At 60.7% G+C, this 25,621-nt stretch overlaps 4 protein-coding genes across 10 annotated transcripts in view; 2 read left to right on the top strand and 2 right to left on the bottom strand.

Moving 5' to 3' along the window:
* Positions 1–957: 957 nt before the first annotated feature.
* On the top strand, positions 958–3,331 carry RNASEK (ribonuclease K). The gene is made up of 3 exons (XM_020799856.3): positions 958–1,165; positions 1,729–1,805; positions 2,122–3,331. Exons 1-3 carry the CDS (start codon positions 1,088–1,090, stop codon positions 2,261–2,263), a joined length of 297 nt encoding a protein of 98 aa, XP_020655515.1. The 5' UTR covers positions 958–1,087; the 3' UTR covers positions 2,264–3,331.
* A 911-nt stretch (positions 3,332–4,242) lies between these two features.
* BACC1 (BPTF associated chromatin complex component 1) lies at positions 4,243–8,014 on the top strand. Of its 3 annotated transcripts, none has more exons than XM_072977336.2 (6): positions 4,243–4,501; positions 5,243–5,337; positions 6,009–6,110; positions 6,536–6,765; positions 6,964–7,068; positions 7,453–8,014. In XM_072977336.2, exons 1-6 carry the CDS (start codon positions 4,481–4,483, stop codon positions 7,455–7,457), a joined length of 558 nt encoding a protein of 185 aa, XP_072833437.2. In that variant the 5' UTR covers positions 4,243–4,480; the 3' UTR covers positions 7,458–8,014. The 3 variants fall into 3 exon arrangements, with proteins under 3 accessions (XP_072833437.2, XP_072833438.2, XP_072833436.2); XM_072977335.2 differs by having other exon boundaries at positions 4,245–4,501; positions 7,449–8,014; XM_072977337.2 differs by lacking the exon at positions 6,009–6,110 and having other exon boundaries at positions 7,449–8,014.
* Positions 8,015–12,993: 4,979 nt separating this feature from the next.
* On the bottom strand, positions 12,994–16,154 carry LOC144583715 (uncharacterized). 2 transcript variants are annotated; one of them, XR_013537635.1, is made up of 5 exons: positions 15,925–16,154; positions 14,876–14,957; positions 14,719–14,771; positions 14,221–14,282; positions 12,994–14,023 (listed from the first exon to the last, which is right to left on the bottom strand). XR_013537635.1 is itself a non-coding variant. In XM_078378183.1 (5 exons), exons 1-5 carry the CDS (start codon positions 15,176–15,178, stop codon positions 13,950–13,952), a joined length of 378 nt encoding a protein of 125 aa, XP_078234309.1. In that variant the 5' UTR covers positions 15,179–15,360; the 3' UTR covers positions 12,994–13,949. The 2 variants fall into 2 exon arrangements, 1 of the variants encoding a protein (XP_078234309.1); XM_078378183.1 differs by lacking the exon at positions 15,925–16,154 and adding an exon at positions 15,072–15,360.
* A 1,565-nt stretch (positions 16,155–17,719) lies between these two features.
* Positions 17,720–25,621, bottom strand: part of ACHE (acetylcholinesterase (Yt blood group)) — a 20,011-nt gene continuing 12,109 nt past the window's right edge. For 2 of the 4 annotated variants that reach the window (XM_072977339.2, XM_020799834.3), the window contains exons 2-4: positions 22,525–24,084; positions 21,164–21,330; positions 20,295–20,731 (exon numbers count right to left, since the gene is read on the bottom strand). In XM_072977339.2, coding sequence (XP_072833440.2) covers positions 20,589–20,731; positions 21,164–21,330; positions 22,525–24,050 — 1,836 coding nt within the window. In that variant the 5' untranslated portion in view covers positions 24,051–24,084 and the 3' untranslated portion in view covers positions 20,295–20,588. Of the gene's footprint in view, positions 18,946–20,294; positions 20,732–21,163; positions 21,331–22,524 lie in introns of those variants that run through there. The other 2 variants (XM_072977340.2, XM_020799833.3) reach the window with 2 other exon arrangements.

Raw genomic sequence — 25,621 nt, forward strand, 5'->3', positions numbered from 1 at the left:
TGGAAGTAACCTACTGCAAAAAGAGACCCAGAAGAGAAAAATGACAGGACCCAGCTACGTAGTTGTCACTTTCAGTCCACAACCAAGATCACCCGGCACGCTCCTTAAGCGATCTTCACTCGCCCAAGCCCTAATATTACTTGCCTACAGACAACCCTCTCCGACCTCCAGCCCCTACGAACGCACAACACTAGCACAAGCACTGGGGGGGGGGACTCGACCCTACTCCTATAGATTCCGACTTTGCCCCCACCTCTTGAGAGTTGCACAGCCAGGAAGCGGAGGCCACCTGTCCCGCCTTTTGCCAACCCTGCCCCTCTGCACTCTCCCACCCGAATCCGGGGAAAGGCCGGGGGGGGGGCAGAGCCGCTGCCAGACCCGTCTCCGGGGGAGGACCCTGCCCGCCCCCTCCCTCGGGAGGGGGGACACCTTGCGCTCTGGCACAGTCGAGGTCGCCCTGCGCTTCCCCCCCTCGGCTCCTGCCCTTGGGGGGGGGGCTCTGCTGCTGCCTTTCCTCGCCGTTGGCCTTCACAGCCCCCACCCCACCCCCCCGACCCCTCTCCCTCCTCTGCCCCCCTTTCGGCTCTTGCCTTGTTTCCTGTCTCTTGTGGGAATGTTTGCAACACCAGCCTTCAAAGGGACAAGGGTGCCGGCCTTTTTTTTTTAAAGTTTTATTTTTCTTTGGGGTTTGCCTGATGTCACCCTAGGAAAACCTCTGAGTGGGGTGGGGGGGCGCCTCTTCCTCCTTCTCCTCTTCCTCCCCCAGGCTTCCCAATCGCTCCCGCGCCCCCCCCCCCCCGCCTGCTCTGAGCGAATGGGTCGCTCCTAGAAGGTTCCCGCCCATGCGCACTTCTGCGGAGCTTCGGCCCGCCTCCCGGCCTGTCCCACCGTGCCAGTCAGGGGAGGGCCTCCCCCTCCGCTCGCGTGATTGGTCGCGCCCGTCCTATGACCTTCCCGGGCCGGGAGAGAAGGCGGGCTCAGTCTGCTGCGTCGACTCGGCCGGGCAGCAGCGTTTCGAGAGGGAAGGTCTTTCGCCGCCGCCGCCGCCGCCGCCGCTTCTGCCTCCCCTCCAGGCCTCCTGCCGGCCATGGTTTCCTTGCTCTGCTGCGGGCCGAAGATGGCCGCGTGCGGGATCGTGCTTAGCGTCTGGGGCGTCATCATGCTGGTGCGGGGACGGGGACGGGGACGGGGACGGGGACGGGTGGAGGAGGCGGCCCGGGGGCTCCGGCGAGGCAGGGTTGGCGGCGGCAGGGAGCCGGGGGCTGGCGGAGGGGGGTTCTGTGGGTCTGTGGACGGACGGAGGGAGGGACGGACGGACGTGCTTCTGGGGGGTGGGAGGGCGGGGAGGGGGCGGTGAGAGGAAGCGAAGCTGCTGCTGCCTCCGGGGAAAGTCTTCCCTCCGCCCGCTCGCCTCCCGTTCCTACTTCCCCAAAAGAGGTTGGAAGCGATGACGGGGCGCCCGGGCTCGGCTCTTGCCCGCCCCACCCTCTGGCCTCATCCTGCCCTTCTCGGCCAGCCGGGGCGCCGTTGGCCGTGCGGGACCCGTCGCTCCTGAACGGCAGGCCCGAAGGTCCAAGAGGGTTCTTCCCCTCCCCTCTCCTGTTTTCCGCTGAGTCCGTCGCGGCTTCTTGCAGACCCCTCTGCCCTCTCCCAACTCTCTGTCTCTCTCTCTCTCTCTCTGTCTGTTTGTGTGTCTGTCTGTCTGTCTGTCTGTCTGGATGCTTTCAGGTCCTGCTGGGGATCTTCTTCAACGTCCACTCGGCCGTCCTGATCGAAGATGTCCCCACCAAGGAGGAGGACTTCAAGTGAGTTCGTGGTGCATCTCTGGGTCTGGGACCCCTGGGGCAGCGTAGGGGGAGGTGTTTGAATAGTGCTGCTGGAGAGCCAGGGGGTTCCCCCCTGCCCCTCTTCTCCCTGGGGCCGGCACCACGTTCCCATGGGGATCCTGGCCCCTGCTGAGGTCACCCATGGCCATTACAGCACCAGGGAATGTCATGGGTCTCAGATTTGCACAGGGATGGGAGGAGGCAGTTTAGCCGTGTGGGCTTGCAGGGGTGGAGGTGGCCGGCCTGCCTTTGAGGGTGAGACTAGAACTCTCTCTCTCTCTCTGTTTTGTGACAGAGGTGGCCCAAGCCGGATCTACGGTCTCTACGAACAAGTCAGCTACAACTGCTTCATTGCGGCCGGCCTCTATGTTCTCCTGGGGGGCTTCTCCTTCTGCCAAGTGCGCCTCAACAAACGGAAGGAGTACATGGTCCGCTAAGGACCTGCCCCCTCTGACTCCTCCTCATTTTTGGAGGGGCTGATGACTGTGGCTTCTCTTGCAGGACCCTCCTCCCCATCTTGTATTTTTTTTTTTAACAGCCCTGGCCTCCATTCTGGGCTACAGAATGTTTCTTTTCCACCATGACACCCTCGGGCTTCTAAACTTGATTTTGGCTCAGATGGACTAGTCAGGGTTGGTGGTTGGGGAAAAGTTAATTCTGTTTATGTCATGGGCATTTGGGCTGTAGAGGGGAGGGGGTTCCTTGCTATACTTGGATTACACAACAGCCCCACTTTCCCCATCACAAAGGCCCAGGGAGCAGCATCCCGTGTCCAGGGTATGTTGCTGCTTTGGTTGGCAAGACCTGGATTTCAGTGTTGTGTAAATAGTGCGGACACTCCTCGTTCTGTTCCTGCTGTCCCCATCTCCCACCCCCACCTGAGAACAGTGAATAAACACCCACCCACTCTTACCAGTCTCCAGCAGACAGTAACAGGATCTCCTGCCTGCTGTGTCAGGTGCTTTGCTTCACACAGTGCTATAGCTGGTCTGCTCCAGTCCCTATCCCTGTCATGTTCTGGTTCTGTTTTTGATGTCCATCGTCATTGTTTGTTGTGTAAACGTGTAATTCTTACTGGCTGGTAAGGACTGGGACTGTGTGTGCATGTGCAGTGGGGGGGGGGAGCATCCCTGTGAATAGGACCAAAATATGACTTGTAAAAAAACCCCGCCTGTTGCTGTTTCTGGTGTTTGGAGGTGCAGCTCAGAGGTCTGTGTTCCTTTTGTGGTGGAGGTGACCGCCACTCCTGCCCCAGGAAGTCAAAGCTGCTCTGAAGACTGCTGCTCAGGGGAGTGGGTTGAAGAGCCCTCTGTTTGCAACCAAGACCCTAGTAGTAACGGACTTGGCCCACTTTCATCTCAGGTGGAAGGAGAAGGAGGTGCAACTCTGGCTGTACATTGGTGGGATCTGTAGCAGCAGCAGTTTCCCTGCACAAAGGGGTGGATATTTTGAAAGTAGTCTGCTATTTCTCTAGACATACGTGCAATAAATAGCATTTGAATCTCCTTGTGCCTCTTTGTGTCTTTCTTTTCCATTTCCCTTTTTTCCTGGTGGTCACAGGAGGAGGCTTGCCTGGCCAGTTACTTCTGTATTTCCTTGTTGTCCATGTCTTTCTTTGTCTACTTTCTTCTGCGTGTTTAACCAGATGTTCTATTCAGCCCAGCGGGGACCGTTCCCAATTGCACTCTAGCCTTGGGCAAAAAAGTGTACCTGCCACTGTGAGGAGGCCTTAGTAATTTGCTGCTGGGGTGGCCTAAGGGCTGCCCTGAGATCATGACCCCCTCAGGAGAGCTGGCCAAGCGCTTTGGTGAGATGGACAGGGGACCTTTCCTCTTTAAGGCTTTGCATCTCCTGGAAAAGAGGAAGTCGCTGGATGAACCTCCTAACTGTCCAAGGAGTTGTTTAATCGTTAAGTCATGTCCGACTCTTTGTGACCCCTTTATGGACCAGAGAGCACGCCAGGCCCCCTGTCCTCCACGGCTTCCTGGAGTTGGGTCAAATTCATGCTGGTCGCTTCAGTGACCCTGTCCAGCCACCTCATCCTCCGTCATCCCGTTCTCCTCTTGCCCTCGCACTTTCCCAACATCAGGGTCTTTTCCAGGGAGTCTCCTCTTCTTATGAGATGGCCAAAGTATTGGAGCCTCAGCTTCAGGATCTGTCCTTCCAGGGAGCACTCGGGGTTGATTTCCAAGGAGTTGAAGGTCCTCCAAAAGCCAGAAGGGCTTGGGTCCAGATAGCCCTTCTATCTCTTCGGTCTGGGCGGGGCATTTTGACCTCTATGGCAGCAGAGGCGCCTTAGAACCCTTCCCCTTCGAAACCGCTTCCTCCTTTCCCAGGCGGCCCGCTGGTTTCCTCCCATTGGACAGGAGGAGGAGGCTTCTCGCGTGACGCATTACGGACGGACGTCGGAACAAGAGACTTCGCCATAGAGTGTTGCAGGGCGGAGCGCCCACCTTTGTAGCCTGCGGCTCCCATAAAGGAGAGAAAGAGGGAGGGTTCTAAAGGAGGCGGGCGGAAGGGGCGCCGGCGGTCGCCATGGAGACTCGCGGCCCGGCGGGGGCTTGACCATAGAGTGTCTAGGAGGTGGGGGAGAAGAGCGGCCCGGGCCTTTCCCCAGCCCCGGCACGGCGGCGGCGGGGGCTACGGCGGCCGCGATGACTTCGGCCTCTACCAAGGTACCCGTAGGGGGAGAGAGGCCGCTGCCTGGCGGAGGTTCTGGCAGGGAGAGGCAGGGCGCCTCTGAGCATGCACAGAGTGCCGTGCACGGGCGAGGGGGGCTGCTGGAGTCAAAGCCGCCCCCACCCCCACCCCCGGGCGGCCCCATGGAAGGGCGGCGGCTTTTTGGACTCTAGGTAGCCGGCTGGCTGGGGATGATGGGAAGTGTAGTCGAAAGAGCTTCCCCACGGTTCCCCTTCTTGGCTTGGGGGCGGCTCGGGGGGGGGGAAAGAGGGGAGGGGTTGGGCCAACAATTGGGTGTTAGCGGAGGGGGGAGGAGGGAGAAAGGCCCCCACTTTCCTCTTCCACCCTCCCGGGGGCTTGGAAAGCGCCCCCTCCCATCCCCTCCGGGCCAGGCATGGCGGAGATCAGCCTCCGGAGGGCAGAGCGCTCTGCACAGGCTCAGAGACGTTGCACCGCCTCAGGGGAGAAGCCTCTCTGCGGGATGTGCGCTTTGGGACCCCTTCTGGGGAGGGGGTGCCTCCCCCCCCCTTCGTGGCTGCCTATTACACTTTGGGAAGGGGCTTTGCTGGCGCCGCTTCCCTACAGCTTGGAAGAGTCACCGTGGGCAGACCTGGGCTTCTGGGACCCCCCGTCATTTCCCCGCCGGCCCCCCCCACCGTCACCGCAGGAAGTCATCCTTCCACGATGCTTTCATTCACCCCCACCGCCTTCTCCTTTTTCCTGCCCCCCCCTTTCAGGTGGGGGAGATCTTCTCCGCTGCAGGAGCCGCTTTCACCAAGCTGGGCGAACTGACGATGCAGCTGCACCCGGTGGCCGACTCCTCTCCGGCAGGGTGAGGCCCAGGGAAGGGGGTCGGGGGGGGGGGAGGCACGGCTTCCCTCCCGATGTAGAGAGGTTTAGTTGTTTGCACTGGGGTGGGGTGGGGTGGGCGGGTGAGGAGAGGGATGCCTGGCCATTGGGTCTCCCCCCCCCAAGGCCCCTTGGTTCCTAGGACTCTTTAGAGAGGTTCCTGAGAAGGCTACTTTTTTTGGAGTTCGGCTTCCAAAATGCCCCATTGAACAAAAGCAACAAGGAAAGCCATGCCTTCCCCTTCTTCCTGTGGTCCCAAATACTGTACAGTATAGAATCCTAAGGTCATGAAGTTGGAAGGGACCGACAAGACCCTTGTTCACTGCAGGAGGAATGCAAAGGGTTCTTGCCAGGTCCGGTCACTGGGTCCCTGCTGGATCTGAAGCAAATGAATCTTGAGCACACCAGCCGCACGGGATGGCGCTCTTGATGCCTCGTCGTTGCTTCCCTCACCCTGGGCGGATACAGATTAAGATTTGCCTTGTGCACATAAAAAGTGCAAAGCCGTGATGAGGCAGGACACATTGTGTGGTAGTTCCAAGGACTGGAGGCGTAGCTTGAGGAAGGGGGGGGTCCTCACTTGCAGTGGGTGGTAGGGCGGAGGGAGCCTCCTGGCAGCATCCTGACGCCCCCCCCTTCGCCGTCCCTCCCCAGGGCTAAATGGACAGATGCAGAGATCTCCCTGTTACGGGCGTCCGTCCAGCGTTTTGGAGATGATCTAAACCGCATCAGCGCGCTCATCAAAGACCGCACGGTGTAAGGGGCAATCCAGGTGGTGGCGGTGGAACCCTGGGCAGGGAAGATGGCAGATGGTTTTGTAGGGAAGTCTTCCAGGGTGTCTGAGAAGGAGCTCTGCCCGGCCCACGTCCATGCAATCATGGTCGACAGGCTGACCGGTCCTGCTGCCCCAGGGGAAGCTTCCATGCTGGGGGTTGGGGTGGGGTTGTGGGGTGGGCTGGGAAGGGGAATCCTGCTCCTCCCAGCCTTGGGAGTCCAGTAGCCACAGCACTGTATGGACCCCTACTTAGACAAGGCCTCTTTGTGTCCGTGCGGGTGTGGGTGGGTGTAAGTGTAAGGCAGGCAGGTAGGTAAGTAAGTCAGTGAGGGGGTGGTGGTGCAACTCCCTGCCTCCTAACCCCACTTGCCTCCCTTTCCTCCCCACCCCACCCCTCCTCCCCTAGGGCCCAGCTGAAAGGGGCAGCGAAGCGCAAGGCCTACGAGGATAGTGGGCTGCCCCTTCCCACGGAGTCTCCAAAGAAGGGGGCCCGCAAGGGGCAGCTGCCGCAGCCTCCACAGCAGCAGCAGCAGCAGCAGCAACAACAACAACAACAAGCCCCCCCCTCTGTACCAGGGGCAGGGGGGCTTCCCGACCCTTCGGCTCCACTCCCTGTGAAGAAGCAGAAGGCTTCAGGTGAGTGCGTGAATGTGCGGGGGGGGGGGGAAACGCTGTAGGTCTGCCTTTGAGGGACGCCTTAGGTGCTTGTGCAAAGCCTCTCCTTTTGCGGCTCCTGCAGGGTGGAGAGAGGACGTGTGTGTGCGCGCGCACGCACGTGTGTGTGTGTGTGCATAACTCCCAGGAACTGACCTGGGGTCTTCTTTCTCCCACCAGATGTGACTCTCAGTGCCCTGAATGACTCTGACGCTCACAGCGACTTGGTGGACATTGAGGGCTTGGGTGACGCTCCTCCTGCCAAGAAGCTCGATTTCGACCAGGGTATAGGCTAGCTCCTGATGGGGGCGGGGGTTGGGGGGGGCGGGCAGTGGGGCCTCTTTGCCCTTTCCTGCAGCTGGGCCCATCCTCTCTTGACCCTTGGTGGGATGTCGGGAGGGGGTCTGCCCTCTTAAGAGCATGAAGGGCCCATTCAGAGAGCTGCTGCAGCTCACAGAGGGATGTTTGTACAGGGAGGGAGCTGGACTGGAGGTAGGGCATTGGGGGGGTGGGTGGGCTTTTCCTGGCCTCTCTGACCAGGGTGGGGACAGGGCAGAGGAGGCAGGGAGTGTCGTCGGGGTGGGGAGGCAAGGGTGCCCCTCCTTCCCTCCCTCCCTCCCTCTCTCCCTCCCTCCAGCTCCGGGTGTTTTCTCTCTTTTTTCCAGACAGCCTGAATCTGGACTCTGGATTCCTCATGGCCCCTGGCGCAGAGCTGCCCCTCCTGCCCCGCTGAAGAGGGGCTGGGCCCCTGGGCCCTCCTTCCAGCCGCTGAGTGGGGGCAACCATCTCGGGCCTCTTCTCTCCCTGTTGGCGAGGCAGACACTCTCCCCCCCCCTCGCCCCGCATCCCCGTGGCACTCGCTGTGGTCGCTGCAGCCCACTGTAGAGCGGGTTGAGTTCCTCCTTTCCCGCAGGGCCTTTTCGTCGTATTCATTGGGGGGTGGGTGGGGGGGCGGTAGTCTGGAAGCTCTGCTGTATCCCCAGACCACGGCTAATTTCATCCTGCTCCCTCCCAGATACTGACTTTGTCTGTGGGGAGGGTGCCTCCTCGTCTCCAGCATCATCCTGATGTCCTTCCGGCGGTCCCTGCTGCCTCCCAGTTGGGCTCCTTTGGGAAGTGGGGAGGGGTGTGTGACCCATTCCAGCCCTCGCCCAGGCCCCATCCTGGACCCGGATTTGTATTGTTGTTGTTTCTTTTTTTTCATGTGGTTGCAATAAACGGTCTCCATCCCGCTCTTTCCCTCTCTCTTCTCACGGAAGGCCTGAGTCACTGGGGAGGTGAGCTGCCCCATGGCCGTGTGGGGGTGAATGTTGTGGGGGTAGGGAGAGAGAGAAGCTGCACTCTAGGTGTTGAGCAGGAGGACCACAACGGGGGGGGGGGGGCAGGCCCCTCTTGACACCTGCCCTCTAGGGAAGGCCCTTTGGAGCTCCATCTGCTTCCAGGCCGGCGCCTCCCCCCCCCTTGTGCCCCACAAGCAACTCCCCTCCTCCTCCTTCCCTGGCTCCAGCTGTGCATGCCAAGCCCCCCTGGAGCAGCACAAGGAATACTGGCGGCTGGCAGGAGCAGGACTGCCAATATTGGTGTGCTGCTAGAGCAGGACCGGCCCTTCGGCCCCTCTCTGGCCCCAGGCTGGGTTGTCGCCGCCCAGGGGGCCTGAGGTCGAGGGTGGTGGTGGTGGTGGTGATGGCGGCCAGGGGGGGCCTTTGGGAGCGAGGGAGGGAAGCCTGGCCCCTACAGCCTCCCCCCCGCCCCCCCTCCGCATGGCTCCATTGGGGGTGGTGTGTTTGGGGGGGGGCATCTGGTTTTCATCTGCCAGGGAAGGGAGGGAAGGATGCTTTCCGCCCGTCCAGGCCTGTCGAAGTCCTGGCTGGACACTCGCGTTAACACCACAAAATGGTTTGTGGATCCTGGAGTGCCAAACAAACCATGTTGTGCTGCTGGTGCGAACGCCGCCACTATTTCCGTCTCTCGGTCAGTCTGGAGGAAGGCGGGGGGGGGAGGAAGGAGGTGGCCACCCGCCGGAAGGAAGGAGCCCCGAGAGGCTCCAGCGCTTTGCCTCCCCCCTCCACGTATTGTCGAGTTGTCCCCACTTTCTCTTTCAAAATGGCCATCCCAACTCCCTCACAGCCCCCCCCCCCCGCCTTTGAGGCAAATGCCAGTTTCTCCTTGCTGCTCCCTGTCAGGTGCGGGGCGGCGGGGGGGGGGGGGGAGTGATAAGGCAGAACAGGAAGGAAGCCTATCAGAATCGGAGCAGGCAAGGGCTGGGAGGGGCCGCAGGGACCATGCAATCTAGGCCCCCCCCAGCCCCATCTTGCCCTAGAGGAAATGTGGGGAAGGGGCTCGTCTTTGGAGGACTGGGGAGGCAGAGTGGGGTCCAGGGGGCGGCTTCCTTGCCCCCCATTCCCTAATTTCCTGAATGTTCTGTGTCGGAGGAATGAAGTAGGGAGGGTAGAGGCCCCCCTTTTCCTTGCTCCCCCCCCCTTGGTTTTCCCAAGAGGAGCGAGGGGGGGCAGGAGCCCTCTCCCCCGCTCCCCTTGCTGTGGCTGGAGCAAGGGGCTCCTTGGCAGCTGGAGATGGAGGGGCACACCTCTGGATGTGGAAGAAGAAAGAGGGGCCGGGGAACCGCGCCCAGCGCGGCCTGGAGGAGAAGCACCAGCTCCCTTGGGGGGCGGCCCCTGCAGCCTTCCCCCCCCCCCGTCACCTGGCTGGCTTTGAGTCTCAAACACCCTAGTTTCACACCCCAGTTAACCCTGCAGTATGGGGGGGGCAAGGGTGAGTGGAAAGCTCCCCCAGCACACATTGCAGACACCCTAAAAGCCTGCAGAGAAGGCGGGGGGGGACAGAACTGGGCCAGAAGAGCCTTAAAAGCGCCCTGTGTCTCGGTCAGTGGGAGGGAGGCAAGGCGCCTGCCACCCCCCAGGCAGGGGTGACCCCCCCCCACTCTGCTTGTGGCTACCAAGGGTCTCCACCTCTGAGGTGGTGGGGTTTAAAGGCCAGGCGAGCGCCTGGAATCGCCTCCCCCAGCCCTGCTCTCAATCCCCTTGGTATCGGCAGGTCTCCCAAAATCAGATCTAACTCTGAAGGAAGGAAAGGGGGGCAGCCATGGGTCGACCCATTTGGAAACCTCCTGCCCCCCCCCCCCCCGTCCAGGAGGGGCTGGGTTTTTTTATTTTCCCGCAAATGCTGCAAATGGCGGCTAAGAAAATTGGGTGGGCGGCGACTGGGTGATTTTTTGTGGGCCAAAGCAGAAGGGTGTGATTTGCTCAGCAGACAAATCTGAGAAAAATTCAAATTGGCAGGGGGGGGCAATATTTGGAAGGCTTTGTGGGGTTTCTGAATTTGGATGAAATGAGTTGAAATGGCCTGTGAAATATAATACTATTTTTTGTGCTGGGTAGGGAATCATATTTGGGACTAATCCTTTTCTTTAATAATAATTAAAAAAAGAACAGCAACAATCATTCCTGGGGAGGGGAGTCTGAAATTCGTTTTGTTTTTGGCGGGGGGGGGGGAAGAGTAGAAATGACCTTCCATTTCATTTCGTACTTTAATTTTTTTGGGGGGGGGTTGGAATTGCTGTGTGGGGACGAGCGAGGTCTTCCAGCTGCTTTGGCTGCTATGGGGTGCCTGGCGTCCATTTTAGGTGAGGTGGTGTCTGCTCATTTTAAGGCCCTCCTTGGGGTTTGAGGGCTCACGTCAGGGTTGTGCAAGGATTTTAGGATCCTCTGGCCCTTCATTTTGTAGGGATCCTTTCTGAGGTTTCCCAGGACCATGTCTGGACCCCCCCCCACCCCTGCTAAGGGAGGAAGCAGGCTGGAGTTCTTCTACGAGCTGAGGATGGGGTGGTGTCTTTGGAGCCATCATGACGCATGGCTTTTTCAAGGCCAGGGGTTCCCGGATGGGGCCTGAGGCCAGGGCCTGGTGGGGCTCCTCCTGATTAATTGTGGGGAGGGGCCTGGGGTGCCCTGGGGGCACCCATCCACCCCCACCCCCTTGAACCTTGCCTTCTTTGGGGCCCATTTCCTTCTGTTTCTTACAGGGTGTGATTATGCCTTTTTGCAAAGGCTGAGCCCGCCGCATCTTTCCCACCAAAACAGGGCCACATTGGACTTGTGGGGCCTAATGGCTATTGGGGGGGGTGCCCCCAGGTCTATCCCGCCCCCCCCGTTTGCTAGAGGTTGGCAGCCTGGCCACGGCCTACGAGGCCTGCGGTGCCGGCCTTTTCTACACCAGGGAGAGACGCACCAAAGGACAAACATGCCTCACACATCCAGACCGGACCCGTGCCACCGCCACCCCCACCGCCCCCCCACCCTGGCCCTGCGCACCTCCCACTTACCTGCTGTGCTGCCCCACTGCCCCCATCCAGACCCTCGGCGGGAGGGGGGGTTTCGAGGTTTCCAGAAGCCTTATTTTAGCCCTTAAAAAAAATCCACCCCACGGAAAGCGGAGGCTTGACTCTGCCCAGCTGCCATCCAGTCCTGGCAGGGAGCCCCCTCTGGATCCATGTGGGGCGTTTCCCCCCCTAAAAGGGGAAAAATTTGCGCCCCCCCCAATTCTGTTCCAACCACAGGAATCAGAGGACCCCTCCAGTTCGCCCCAAGGACTTGGTCACCCTACATTTTCCAGAAGAGGGGTGGCCACAAATAAAGCAAGAGGGTCCCCGTGCGCCCCCCCCAAGAGCTGCCAGCCCTTTCCGTGCGATTGTGGAAGGCAACGGGGAGAGAGGGAGGGAAAAAAACACAGGGTGAACTGAGAAAAGCCTGGTCCTTTTTCCCCCTACGCAACTTTCTACACTTGAATAAACCCCTTTGGGGTGGGGGGAAAAATCTGAAAAAAAATCAGGGGGCAGCCCCAGCTCCCCCCTCGAGGTGTGTGAAGTTTGGGGCAGCTCCGGGCATCTGCTCCCCCACAAAAAAATAGCCTTTGGGAGCCTCCGTCTCCCGCCAGCTTTAACGTCCCCAGCTGACTTTGTCTCCGTGCCAACTTGCAGGCAGGCTGCCTTGGCGGCCGACCAGCTTTTCAAACGGCCACTTTGTCTCCGTGTGCGGCGCTCGCTCGGGGCTGCATACTGGGTGTAATCCTCACCCCCCCTGGCCTTGCAGCCCCCCTGCGTCCCCTCACACACACACACACACACACACACACACTTGGCGTGGCCTCGGAGTGCCTGCGCGTACAGGGCTTTCTATGTGCTTTTTTAAACACACAAGGCTTGTGGTGGGGTTTGTGTTTGTGTGTGTCTGTGTGTGTGTGTGTGCTGTGCGCGCCTCTGCTGGCTGCCACTGAAGCTCCAGGCTGGAATCTGCTGATGCGAAAGCGCAGGCAGCTTTACAAGGCTGGTCTGCAGCAGCACAAGGCCTCCCCGCTTCCTGCCAAAGACGGGCGCCTGGAACAGCCCCCCCACCCCACCCCACCCCACCCCCCGCCTTGGGCCTTCCCTGTGAGAGGGGGCGCTGGCCTCACAGCTTGCCCCTAGTCCTGGCCTGGCAGGGCTGCAGGGGAACCGCTTATTTCCCCCCCCCCATATCCTGTTCCCCAATGAACGGTCAGCCCCCCCTCACGCCCCAATCATTGCAGCCACAACCTTCAAGACTGCTTGCAGCAGGGAAGGTCAAAGGGCAGTGACCTCTTCTTGAACTCAGTGGCCATAGCCAGGCCAAAGAAGCCCCAGGTGGCCACTGCTGAGGGCTGGTCACTCCAGCCGCCAAGGTCAAAAACGGGAGCTTTTCTAGCATCCTGTAGGTTGCCGACACGAGTGCCTCTGAGCATGTGCAGACTTCTGCTTGCCACGGTGGAGTGAGCACCAGTTAGTGCCCTCCTGGCCCCTGGTTTGAGGTGGATGGGAGACAAAAGCTCAGCCCTTTGAAGTCAGACCCTGAACCTGAGACCCCTGCCCTGCCCCCTAACCCTAACCCTGTCTTGCAGGCATAACAGAGCAGCGGGGGGGGGGCTTTCCATTTATTTAGGAGGAAGGGGTGTGCAGGTGCACCTCATCATGCCCCCCCCAGGTTACAGTGCAAGTGCCACGTGGCAAGCGGCTAGCAGCGGGGGAGGGGTGATGTGTCTGCTTCTAGCTTTTCTGTGGTAGCTGCCTCTCTTGTGCCCTTTTTTCTCCCCCCCCCCCCGGCTTTGCCTTGGCCTGACACCCACTGCAGGAATTTACTGCCCTCCCCAGCGCACCCTGAAGGAAAACAGAGAAAGAACCAGTTTTTTTCCTTGCCTTTTAAGAAAAAGTTTAATACAAAGTTGCAAAATGCAGGTGTGTGTGTGTTTATTTGTGTATCAGTGTTTAAACAAAACCCATTTACTCCCACACTCCAGGGAGCCCCCCCCTCTTTAATAGAGGAAAATATATACTGTGTCTTTATACAAATGTACAAATTATGTAACATATCCAAATAATCATGTAAACTCTACCCCTTGACAAAGAACAAGGTTCATCCCAGGCCCGGCTCATGTTCCCCCCTCCCGCCGCTGCTCTTTGGTTGGCGCTCCTAATGTGGATGGCAGCTGTGTTGTGTGTGTGTGTGGGGGGGGGGGAGGAGTGGCACCCCTTCAAAATGGGGCACCAACAGCACCACCCGTCCACTTCCTGTTGTGCTTTGTTTAGGTTTCTTGAGGGGGGGTGACCGCCCCCTCCGCCACCCAGAAGTACAATTTCCGGCAGATGCTTCCGTTTTACTCAGGACCTTCTTTAAAATGCAGAAAGTGTGTCTGCCCCCTCCCTTCATTCCCCCCCCCCACCTGCTCAGGGCCCCAACTGGGGAAGGAAGGACCCCTACGAGACCTTTCTAAGCAATGGGGTGGAGGGGTGGCAGAGGCCGTCTGAGGAGGGGACGGCAGGGAGCAGGATGGGGTGAAGGCAGGGCTGCTGCCAAGGTGGGCACTCATTTCCCCAACACCCCCCCCAGAACACAACCACCCTGTCTGTCTCCCCCAATGCCCACCAAGGCTTTTTCTGAGAAGGAGCCCCAGCCCTTCTCTAGGGCCATTGAGCCCTGCCCCCCAGTAGCCAAGGCCAGCTGGTAGCCCGGCTGGCCCCACATGCCTGGGCAATGGGTGAGGGGGGGCAGGTCCGATATCAGCTGACAGGCACTGCTGCCCCTCCGGCTTGGGGACTCAGCGGGCCCTCGGATCTTCTCTCGAGGGGGTGTGCAGGACGGCTACAGGGCTGGGGGTGTTTGGGGAACTCCGGCCACAAACAGTTTCTTGGGGGGAGAGTCCACGTCCAGTCCTCCTGGAACAAGAAACAGAGACCTGATGAGCATCAGAGCCCCCCCGTGCCCCTCCCTCTCCTAACCCTTTAACCATTAACCCTTAACCCTCCCCTCCTGCATGCACACACGGGGCTTGTTCCTCTCATGACTCGTCCTTCCCAGGCCCTTCCTTCCTTTCTCTCCCCCTCCCCTCCCCTCCCCTCCCCTCCCCTCTTACCTTTCCTCTTGAGGCTTTCCAGGGTGCAGGAGGGGGCCCCTGTGCTGGGAGGACTGGGCAGCCTAAAAAGGTGTAGAGAAAGCGGGGGAAGGTGGGTGGGTGTTCGGAGAGGTCAAGGACTTTGCTGTGGACTCAGCAGACCCTTCCCTCCTTGCACTCCGACCCACCTCTGAGGCTGCCAAGACTGGGGGTCGTCAAGCGGGGGGGGCGTGTTTGAGCGCTGAAGGGAAAGATAGAGACGGGCGGGGGGGGGAGGGAGAACGTGTCGGGGAATCCCTCCTTCCCCCTCCCCCGCGGCCAGTCCTAGAATCGGGGCGCCCCGCGTGCACCCCACATTCAGGCCATCGGAGGTGGGCGGGCGGGGGCTGTTCCTGCGGAGGCCGCCGGGGGGCGCCTCGCAAATGCGAGACCCACTGAAGCCGCTGCTCCCGGTCCCTCCTCCGCACCCAGCCGCCTCTCCCCTCCGCGCGCGCCCCCGCAAGCCCTTCCCGCACTTACTTGTCACTTGGGGGCCCCGAATTCCTGGGGAGGGCCTCCATCGTCGCTTCTCCCTGCGGTGGGAGAGAGGGGTGGGGGTATGCTTGGCTCGGTTACAGGCACGTGCAGGGGCCGCCAGGAAGGAAGGCCCTCACCCGGGGGAGGGGGCTTCGCTTACCCCCAGGCCGCGGCTCTCCAGGCAGACGCTGCAGCGGCGGGTCCTTTGAGGTCCAGCGGGGCCCTGGTCCAGCGGGGGGCTCCTGCAAGAAACAGGCGCGCGTGTGTGTGTGTGTGTGTGGGGGGAAATGTTGGTGGTTGGCAGGAGAGCCTCCTCGCGCCCCCGCGCCTCCCCTCCCCTCCCGGCCGCCTCCTACCCTGTGGCCCCCGGCAGAAGAGGGGCGCTGTTGGACCTCCGCAGGGCGCCTCCCCCTCCGGCGGCGACGGAGGCAGCCGGGATGGGCTCCACCTCCATGCGCTCCATGGGTGCCCCCACCTCGGCCTCTCGTTCCCGCCCGCTCCCCCCCCCCCAGCTGCGGGAGGGAGAGGGAAACCGGGGTGACGAGGCGCGCGGGGGGGGGGGACTTTCCCGCGGCTCCTCCCTCCGTTCCTCCCTTTTCGTGTCTTGTGCAAACTCTCGAAAGAATGCGGGCGTGGGGGGGCGGGGGCGGAGAAGGCATGGGTGCCCCCCACGCGCGAGACCGGAGACCTAAAGCCACCCCCTTACCCACGTACCCAGCGAGCGGAGCTACCGCGCCATCTGGTGGCCACGTGCGGGAACTGTTAGGGAACGTGGGAACGGGGCCTCCGCCTAGGACGCCCGGAGGGCAGGAGTCCCGCTTCCCCCTCTCCCCCATCGCAGCGGGGCAGGGACCGCTTTCAGGTCCCGCTGCAACCGCCGCCGGTTCGTTCCCAGGACGACTCCGAAGAATTGCTCCGACTACCAAGGGAGGTTTGGGGCCGGAGGAGCTGCTCCGAGGCGAATCGTTCGTCTGTGCTCGGAGACATCGTTGGACGTGTGAGGCCTGATATGGCCTGTTTCTGACGAGCTTGTCCTGCTAGCAGCCAAGGGCCGGTCTCCTCTCTGAGCTACGGCGCCCCTAGGAATGATTGTATGCCACCACCACCCCCGGAGGTCCCGCCGCCAGCCGCGCGGCTTCAGATCCTGCACACTTACAGTTGTGGCTTCCTTGAAGGAGCCAGCCGTCTCTCCGGCCTCCCTCGACCTACCTTAACGCCGCGTTTTCTTCCCGGCAGCCTTGTCTCCTCGTGATCGGCTCAAAGGGGTTTTTAAAAAAGGGAGACCCAGTCCCTGCAGGCCAGGCGGGGGCTCCAGGCCGATGGCAAACGCGGAGCAAGGCTATTCTCTCGCTAGCGCGATCCTAGGACCTGAAGCGAAATGGAGGCGATGCAGGGCGCAGGGAAGGAAGGCCTTCCTGCCCCGCAGCATCTTCGAGCAGCCGGTGGAACTCTCTGGCACAGGACGCAGCGAGGGCTGCCGAACAAGAGATTCTTAAGAGGAGATCGAAAGGAATCCAGCGCCCCTCAGTGGGGCGGTGTCAGGGAAGAGGGCTCTCGACACCAGCTACTGGGGAAGGCGAGACACGCACGCACGTGTGCGTATACACGTGTATGTGAAATTGCACTCAAGTCCCACCCGCGAGAATTCCCTTTGGGCAACGGGAGGGCTGCTTGGGTCCCAGCCGGCTTCTTCAGCACGAACCCTAGAACGGATTTGGGGGGTGGGTGGGGTGGCGACACTCGAGACGTCTGGCAGGTGGTTACGAATATTGCTTGCTTGTCGGCAGTGGGCTCATTAAATAAAGCCGCCCCCCGCCCCCCGCCCCCCACCTCCACCCCGTTCAGCTCAAACGGTCACAGCGGGTCTCTCTCGTCCGACGGCTCAAGAAACACTAAGTGGTCGGGGCGAAAATTGCACCAGGGTGGACGGAGGGAACCCGCAATTCCAACGGCGGTATCCACCGGTCGTGAAGCCGGGTTCACCGCGTGCGGTGGGCGTGGGGGCCTCCGCTGGAAGGGAAGCTTGCGCCCGAGAGTCGAACAAGGGTGACCCACAGGGTGAGGGGCCGGAGGGGGCCGCTGCCCCGCGAGGAAACGTTGCAACTCTTGGGGTGAGGAGATGAGGCCTGTGGCCCAGAGGGTAGGAGCCGAGAAGCGCTTCTTCCTCCTTCGCCCGAGCCCTGCCTTTGGGGAACGCAAAGAGAGGGGGGTCTCCCGGGAGCCGGACAGTGGTGAGGTTGAGGTGGGGGCGGCGTCCCTCCCTCCCCCCCTCTCTCTCACACACATTCCACCAGAGCACAGAGTGCTGTCCTCCGAAGATGCCCATGGCCACAGAGACTGGCGAAACGTTAGGAAGAACAACCTTCAGAACAAAGAGCCGAAAAGCCCGAAAAACCCACAACAACACATTCCACGGTCTAACCATGCCTGGCCTGCATCAAAGGAATTCGTTCTCCCCTCAGGGCGTGATTAGACAGGGGCATCGCCTCGCCTGGCACGGGAGGTGGTGGCGCCTGCCAGCCTGGATGCCATTCAAAGGGGGGGGGGGGGATTCCTTTCCTTTCAGGAAATGCCAGCCAGGATGGCTCCAGCTGGCCCCCAGGGTTGCTCTCGTCTCCTGCCTTCGGGGCCAGGCCAGGCGGGGGGGGGGGTGGGGGAGACGGGAAATCGGAAACGGCCAACTGGGGGCCTTGGCCTCGTGTCCCGGGCGTGAGCCGAGGTGCGAGGGTCGCTCGGCGGCGTCCTGAACCTGGAGGGCCGTTCTTGCTGTGGGCCTCTCCCGAGGGCTCCAGGTCTCGGTCCATTTGCCTGGCCCGATGCGCCTCTCCCCGCGCTCCGGATTCCATGGTTTTCGGGACTCTCCTCCCCTCCTTTAAACCGGGCAACCCTAATTCGCCACGACGTCTCAGATCGGTTTACCCAGCCAGCCCCCCGCCCCGCCCTACGAGTTCCCCGTGGCTCCAGCCCTCTTCCCCCCGCGGGCCACCCACCAGGAGACACGCCGTTTAATTCTTTTATTATTATTATTATTATTATTTTTATTGAGTTTGTCAGGAGTTTACACACAGCTCAGAGGTCTACAGGTGTCAGCCATGCAGGCGGGGCGAGGGGAAGGAGGGGGCATAGATTCGGGGATCCAGGAAGCCCGCGGTGCGTGGGGGGAGAACCCCCATTTCCTTGAGGCGCTTTGGGTCCGACATAAAGGGAGGAGATGACTAGGGCGGCGTGCTCCAGAAGGTGCGGGAGGGGTGTGTGTGTGTGTGTGTATGTGTGTAAACTACGTGGCCTCTCTTGTGGCTCGACCGTGGAAGGGAACGGGAGGCGGACGGAGGTCGGTGGGGAGAGAGTGGGAAGGGGGTTCGCCTGTAGCAGCAGCAGCAGTAGCAGCAGCTCCGGTTGCTATACAGTTCAAATATAGATATATATTTATAGATATATATATATTTATTAATTTATCACATTTCCCCCTTTAAATAAACAGTATATACAGATCACAGCAACGAGATAGGAGCCTCGGTAAAGGAGGGCAGAGGTTTGGGAGGCTCTGCCGGGCAGCGGGTGGAGGGCCTGGGAGAGAACGGGGGTGGGGTGGGGCGGGCCTGGGGAGGGGGGGCAACGTGGGTCCCTCCATCTCGGAGTAAGAGATCAGCTGGCTGCCCGGGTTGGGGTTGGGGGAAGAAGGGGGCTCCGAGGCGGGGACTGAGCCGCCTCCGAGGGCGGCGCCGAAGAAGTCAGGCGGACTTCGGGTGGGGCTGGGGAGGGGCAGGTCCGGCGCCCAGGGCCGGGGTGGGGGTGGGGGTGGGGGGGGGATCGGGCCCTTGCCTTCAGGCGTCTGGCGAGCTGCGGGCTCGCCTGGGCTGCCGCAGCGGGTCGGGCCAAGGTCTGGCCGGGCGGGCCAGCTCCACCGAAAGAAGGGGCGCTTTGCTGTCCGGTGGGGCCGGAGGCTTCGGGCCTTGCAGGCGTTCCAGAGGTCGGGGCTGCGGGTGGGGAGCTGGGTCCTTGGCTTGAGCGGCCTGCGACGGCCAGAGGTGGGGCGTCCCGCCGCTGCCTCCTCCTCCTCCTCCTCCTCCTCCTCCTCCTCCTCCTCCTCCTCCTGCCCCCGCCCCGGCTACAGCTCCGAGCAGCGCCCCTGTTTGTTGTAATGGTCGAACTGGCTCTTCCAGTGCATCATGTAGGCGCTCCAGAGGTGGAACTCCAGCTTCCACTGGCGCTCGGCCTCCTCGATGTTGTCTGGGGTGGTGGCAGGCAGAGGGCAGGAAGGAGAGAGGCGGGCAAAGAGGAGGAAGGGAAGGGGCAGCGGGGAGACGGAGAGGAGGTCGGGGGGGGGAGAGAGAGAGAGAAAGAAGAGCGTTAAGCGAGGACGGCTCCGCAGCTAAAGGCTTCTGCCCTTAAGCCCCGAGGCACGTGAGGGGGTCCGGGCGGGTGTGGGTGGGTCGGGGTGGGGGCAGAGCTGGCCTGCACTTTGGCTCCAAGCCCCCTTCTCACCACCCCCGCCCCAGCTGCAAGTGGCCGGAGCTGAAAGACAGCCGGTCCAGGAGGCACCTCTTCCGTCCTGGCACAGGGGCCCCGGGCGGACCCCCTGCTGAGCTTGGCGGACTTTGTTCCGGGTGGCCTGTGTGGGGCTGGCTTTGACGAAGGGCCCCGCGGGAAGGCCAGGCCAGGCCAGGAAAGGGGTGGGGTGGATGGACAGATGGACACAGATGGATGGACGGACAGACAGTGGAGCTGTTTCGCAAAGCTCCTGTGAGGCCCAGTGTTTGGTGGTGGTGGGTTTCTGGAGAGCTGGGTAGCGTAGGTGAGGGGTGATGGTGACAAAGACAGTAGGTTCAGGTGTGCATCTCCATTTTGCCCTTCCCACCCATCCCCAAGCCATGGGGAAGACACCCCCCACCCACCCACCCCACCCCACATATACACAGGCAGCTGCCTGCAGATGCCCTGTAACTCCAGGGTTTGCCCTGCCCCACCTCCTGCTCTGATATCCAACCTAGGTCGGGGGGGGGGGGGAAGAGAAGGTAGTCCCTTGCCCTGCACCTTCCTGTGACCATGCCTTGTGGATATGGGCTTCTTTCTGCCCCCTATGCGCACACACGCTGCTCCCTTCCCAACCCACAGCCCCAGCTCCCTTTTCCTCTGCACACCTCCAGCCTCTGTGCACAAATAATGGGAAGGCAGAGAAAGATATTTGATAAGCCATTCTCATCTCTCCTCTGGCCACATGCAGGGGTTTCAGTGGCATTTTAAGCCTCTGTCTGCACCAGACTCTGTTCATCAGAAGGAGAAAGATCCATGCATGATGGGCTGGGGAGGGGATGGGGGGGGGAACTGGCCGAGAACAGCAGGTGTGGGCTTGTATGCCTGAAGCAGCTTAAGCTTCCGTGGGTCATGTGGACACCCTGTACGCCTGCTCAGACCCCCTGTGCCTCCAGGGGACGGCAGGGAAAGGAGCCCACCTCCCCTTGTGTCAAATGTCTTGTTTGTTGCTGTGCATAGACAGGAGAGGCTCATTGGTGGTTGGAATGGGCTGCAGAGAAGAAAGCAGATTGTAAAAAAGCAAAAAAAAGAGACACTCCCCGTGCGATTTCTCCATGGCATTTTTGTCAGCACAACTCTAAATTATTTCCACCCCCCCCCCAATCCAGATGTCAGCTTTCCATGGAATTCTGTGTCTCCTTCCTTCTGGCTGCCCAGCAAGTGATGTGTCTGCTCTCCCCCCCCCCCATTTCTTGGGTGCCCTCCTTCCTTGTTTCCTGGCGTTGAAGCCTTCCCACAGCCTTGATCCTCGGTGCAGCTGCCAGGATGACAACCCCCCCCCAATTTGGGGTGCAGGGGTGATTTCCTCCCACTCCTCTTCATTTCGATCTGCAGGGTGCTCAAGACAGTGGGGGGAGGAGGAGGAGGAGGAGGAGGAGGGGCTGCAGGAGCCGGGCAGATGACCCGGAGGGGGCCCCCGGGCTGGTGCTTGGTGTAAGGTGCTCTGGCAGGGGACCAGGATCAGTGCAAGGCCTGGCGGACGCTACAAGGGAGAAGAGAAGGAGGGTTACGGCCCGAGCAGAAGGAGGGGGGCAGTGGGGGTGGGTTGGTTGGTTGGTTGAGGCCTCAAGCGTGCCTCCCCTACCTAGCAAGGCGGCCTGTCTTCCCTAGTTCTCCTCCTGTGATGTCCAGGCCAGGAGGGAGGTAGCGATGGGCTGTGGGCAACCCTTTCTGGTGGGAGAGAGAGAGCTCTGACTGATGGGCAGAAGGGAACACAGGTCTCCACCAGGAGGAGCAGATTGCTGATGCCATCAAGGAAAAGGACAGGGAAGGGGGCTGCCTGGGGGGGCGGGGTTTACAAGGGCTCATTGTTCCAATTGGTGTGATTTTCTGCAAACCACTTTGAGAGGCTGGATGGGGCGGGGGGGGGCAAGGTGTTTAAATGTGAAGAGGCACAAAGGGCGGCTTGGCTCACCTGTTACATTGAGCAATTTGGGAAGGAAGCGGTTCCAGAAGGCGCAGATCTGGGCTCGGAAGCTGCGATCCGTACTCAGGGGCTCCGTGTTGAGCTTGACGTACTGTTGCTTGGCCAGGGTGTACTGGGGCCAGGCCGCGTCCTTCTCTGAGGCGTCCGTGGGGCTCCTGCATTGGGAGGGAAGGGGTGAGTCACTGCTTCCTGGCGATGGAAGCCATGGGGGTCAGGATTCTTGCCCAGATTTCGGCGCCTTGATCCATCTGCCTGCCTGCCTGGTGGTGCTGCAGTTCAGTGTGCGTGTGTGTGTGTGTAAGTGTGTTTCTGAGCGGAGGCCCTTGTCCTTGGTTCCCCTTTGTTTCCACCCACTGGTTGCTGCTGTTGCTGGCAGATAATCCAGGGAGGGAAGGCTACTCAGGGGAGACCAGAGGACTGTGAGAAGCCCCAGGTTCCTAAAGCTCTTCTCCAGACCAGGCACAGCAAGGGTGTCCCTCATGCCTGTATCCCCAGTGGCAGCCTCAACGAACAGGTCTTGGCTCTTGCATTCTTCTCCTTCTGTGACCTCCTTTGCCAGTTTTGGGGAGTTGGGACTGCCCCCTATCTGCCCCATTGCTGTCTTGGAAAGTCCCCATTCCCTCCATCTGGTAAGGGGCCTCCTCCTCCCCTCTTCCTTCTGTGTCTGTGCTGGATGGAAGAGGGAAAGTGAAAGGCATGCAGGAGCTGGCATTTCCAGCCAAAGCTTAAAAGTCTGTCAATTCTGACAATTCAGGTGCAAATTCCAGCGGCTGCTCTAACTTCAGCATTTTAAATTTGGAATTTTGAGAGACAGGTTACTCTTACTGTTGTCGTTGTTAGCCTGGCTGCTAGAATGGTGGATAATATTGAAAATATAAGAAATCGCCATGTGCCAAAGTTGTCACCTCCCTCTGGCAGCCTAAGTATCCACTCCCCTGTCCTAATGGAGGAACATAAGAAGACCCTTCCAGTTAAGGATGTTGGCCAGCTAAGCCCAGCAAACAAACCCAGTTTTGGCATTTTACTGGACCCAGCGCTATCTATGGAAACTCTGAAACACCTCTATGGTCTCATCTGCCTATTTCTATCTCAGATGGATTGCACTACTATGCTCTTTCCTTGACAATGGGCCCCTTTCCATCTTTGTCCATGTACTGGGAATCTCAAGAATAGATAACTGCAATGCACTCTGTGTGGGGCTGCCTCTGAGGCTCATGCAGAAACCCCAACAAGCCCAGAACCAGATGGCCAAAGTGGCAAAAGGAATAATTTCCCCAATTTTGGACAAGCTGCACTGGTTACACCCACGGTCCTCCCTTTGCCCCATCCTTCGCTGTGACCCCAGTTACCCAGTGCGGGCAAAGTTGGCCCAGTAGCGCATCATCCTCTCGCTCAGCTCCTTCTCCTCAGCAGTGTAGTTGAGGCTGTTGTTCAGCGGCAAGCCAAAAACAAACTCAATCTCATAGCCATGCGGGACGCCCATCCAGAGGGGCCAGATGAGGTTGGAGGCTCGGTGGTCAAAGAGGTAGGTGTAGACCTTGTTCCCATGCTCGGCGTAGCGCCTGGCGAACTGCATCACAGGGCAGATGACATTGTGGTCCCCAACAATGTCATCCATGGCCTCCCGGTTCTTCTCCCCGTTGTATTCGTCCTGCCAGTCTGTGTATTGCAGCACCACAGCTTCAGCAGCGATGTCGTTGGCATGGGGCACGCCGAGGCGCACCCCTTCCAGAAAGTTCTCTCGGCTGATGAGGCTCTCGTTGTCCTTGCTGAACCCCGGGGCCCCATAGATCAGGAAGTAGGTGCCCTCGTCTTTCACCACCCCCAGCAGCACCTGGGTCTCCTTGAAGTTCCCCGTGCTGAGCATCGCCTCGGGGGTGTCTGGGAAGAAATCCCCATCGATGACGGGCACGAAGGAGAAGCGGAAGATGCTCTTGTAGGGCAGGACGGACCACTCCTCGTCAATCAGTTCCTGCGGGCTCTTGGACCGGAGGCAGCTCACCAGCTCTGAGTCGTTGGTGAAGTGGCAGCCCACCCTCTTGCCCAGCAGGGTGGCGCGGCGCCGGCTCTCTGCCGGGGTGACGGTGGCCCACGGCCCGTTGGGTGTCCCGCTTTGCAGAATGGCTCGCTGGAAAAGAGGCCGGCTCTGGGCTGAAAGGAGATGCATTCCGACGGAGGCTGCCCCAGCGCTCTCTCCAAAGATGGTGACAGCTTTAGGGTTGCCCCCAAAGTACTGGATGTTATTCTGGACCCACTGCAGAGCCAGGCGCTGGTCCAGGAGCCCCATGTTGCCTGGGGCCTCCTGGCTCCCCAGGAGGGCCAGGAAACCAAAGGCACCCACCCGGTAGCTGATGGAGACCAAGACAATCTTCTGGGTGTAGGTGAGAAACCGGCCATCGTACACATCCAGGGAGGAGGAGCCGCTGTAGAACCCGCCCCCGTAGATCCAAACCAGGACAGTGGCGTTCTTGGGGCGTGGTGACGGCACCCAGACGTTGAGGTAGAGGCAGTCCTCGCTCATGTTCCGGTTGGGGTTCCACATCTCTGTGCCAAGGAAGCCTGGGTAGGTATTGTCCACCAGTTGGTAGCAGGCGTGCTGGTACGCGGACGCATCCAGGACGTGGCTCCAGGGCCTGATGGGTTCAGGGCGCTGGAACCGCAGCGGGCCCACAGGGGGCTCAGCAAAGGGGATGCCCAGGAATGCAGAAATATGGCCATCCAGGACCGGCATCCGGATGCCCTGCACCTGTCCTGTCTGAGTGGTCACCAACAGCTCGTCTGCCCAGGCAGAGATCACCACCAGGAGGAGGAGGAGGAGGACGTGCAGGAGGAGGGGCTGCGGCTGCGGCGGCGGCTTTGCCCTGGAGGTCGCCATCCTGCCACTGCCAGCCCTGGCTCAGCGGTGGCACCTGCAGGGAAAGGGAAAGGAAGAGGGTGAGAAGAGGCCCCTGGAAGCTCGTTGCCTGCCATCGCCGCCGGGCTGGCTCTCTCCTGGCCGCCTGCAGCCTGATAAAGCCTCCCCTGCCCCGGTATCAGGCTGGCCCAGCCTTGTCCCCAGCTGACTGTGGGCTGGGCTGTTCAGGGAGGCCACTCCGTGCCCGGGAGGGAAAAGGGGAAGCAAGAGCAAAGGAGGGAGAAGGAAGAGACCCGCTGGTTGGTTGTGGCCGCGGTCAGGCAGGAGAGGAGAGAGGAAGGAGCCGCCAAGCCCTCCAACCGGGTGGGGGGAGGTCACTTGGGAGGAAAATGCCCCTCCCCCCTGGGTCAGGGATGCAGAGTGCCACTTTGCTTTACCCCCCCCCCCGCCCCAATCTGGTCTCTACCCCCTCCCCAGAAGTGCCCAGGAGTCTTGCCTCCTCGCCTTTCCCTTTCCCTCCCCTCCCTCCTCGCTTCTGCCCTCTCTGGCTCTTCACCCATCAGAGACCTTGGGCTTTGCCCTAAGAGGCAAGGAGGAGCTGCTGGGATGTTTCACCCAGGATTCTGGGGGGGGGGGGGAAGGGAGACCTGGCGGATGGGCCAAAGGGCAGCCCCGTGATGAAATCCATTGCCACATGGAGGCAGAAATGGGCCGTGCCACTGCCGAGGAGGAGGGTGGCAGGGCTGCCGCAGAGATGGGTTGGAGTGGGGCTTCCCTCGGCCAGGGGCCAAGCCCTGGGTCTGGCATCCATGCAAAGGGCAACGCGCAAACGCATCCCTGGACCAGGAGGGCGCACTGGAGCACCTGCGCCACATCATGCTGACCTCGTATGCCTTGGGTTGAGCACGGAGGAGAGAAAAAAGGTGCCACTTAACATGTGCAGAGTCCTCTTGCACCCTCCCCCACGCAAGGTGGATACTGACTGCCCCCCCCCCAGCTGGATGTTGGAGACGCTCCACACACCCACACGATTGTGTTGCTTCCAGCAAAATGAGCAGCTGGAGGGGGGAGTGGAGCGTTTTTACCCTGTGGGGTGGTGGGTGGTGATGTTTTCCCCTTTGCAAGCTCCCCTCCCTTCCCTCCCCCCCCCCAAGATATCACTCACCGTGGAGGTCTGAATGTCCCAATGGCCCCCTCTTCCCCTATAATGACCCCCACCGCAAGTCGCACACATATGCACACCCACACCCGCCTGTCAGTCCCCTCATCCCCGTCCAAGAGAGGCCCTCCTCCTGGGTGTCCGTTTGCCAGGCCGTCGGGCCGGTGTGGCGCAGGGCGTTTGCCATCCCTGTTCATGACCCTCTTTCTCTTTCTCCAGCAAGGGTGGGGACCCCCAGTCAGCCGGACGGCCCTATTCCGATTCAGCCTTGGAGGTCCTCATTCCAAGGGGTGTGGGGAGGTGTGGGGCAAACAATCGTAGCCTACTAGAGGTCAGACACTCAACGGTGTGTGTGTGTGTGTGTGTGTGTGTGTGTGTGTGTGCGCGCCTGTGCGCCTGTGCGCGCGCGTGCCTGTGTGTAAGGGCTGGGAGA

Source organism: Pogona vitticeps, chromosome 6 (assembly GCF_051106095.1).
Source record: "Pogona vitticeps strain Pit_001003342236 chromosome 6, PviZW2.1, whole genome shotgun sequence".
Taxonomy (NCBI): Eukaryota; Metazoa; Chordata; class Lepidosauria; order Squamata; family Agamidae; genus Pogona; species Pogona vitticeps.

Coding starts and splice junctions, on each gene's coding strand:
- LOC144583715 (XM_078378183.1), bottom strand. CDS start 15,178: ATGGAGCGCATGGAGGTGGAGCCCATCCCGGCTGCCTCCGTCGCCGCC. Junction 14,283..14,718: donor TCGGGGCCCCCAAGTGACAA/GTAAGTGCGGGA, acceptor ACACCTTTTTAG/GCTGCCCAGTCCTCCCAGCA. Junction 14,024..14,220: donor GGAAAGCCTCAAGAGGAAAG/GTAAGAGGGGAG, acceptor TTCTTGTTCCAG/GAGGACTGGACGTGGACTCT.
- RNASEK (XM_020799856.3), top strand. CDS start 1,088: ATGGTTTCCTTGCTCTGCTGCGGGCCGAAGATGGCCGCGTGCGGGATC. Junction 1,166..1,728: donor TCTGGGGCGTCATCATGCTG/GTGCGGGGACGG, acceptor GGATGCTTTCAG/GTCCTGCTGGGGATCTTCTT. Junction 1,806..2,121: donor ACCAAGGAGGAGGACTTCAA/GTGAGTTCGTGG, acceptor GTTTTGTGACAG/AGGTGGCCCAAGCCGGATCT.
- BACC1 (XM_072977335.2), top strand. CDS start 4,481: ATGACTTCGGCCTCTACCAAG. Junction 6,766..6,963: donor GAAGAAGCAGAAGGCTTCAG/GTGAGTGCGTGA, acceptor TTCTCCCACCAG/ATGTGACTCTCAGTGCCCTG. Junction 7,069..7,448: donor GAAGCTCGATTTCGACCAGG/GTATAGGCTAGC, acceptor TCTTTTTTCCAG/ACAGCCTGAATCTGGACTCT.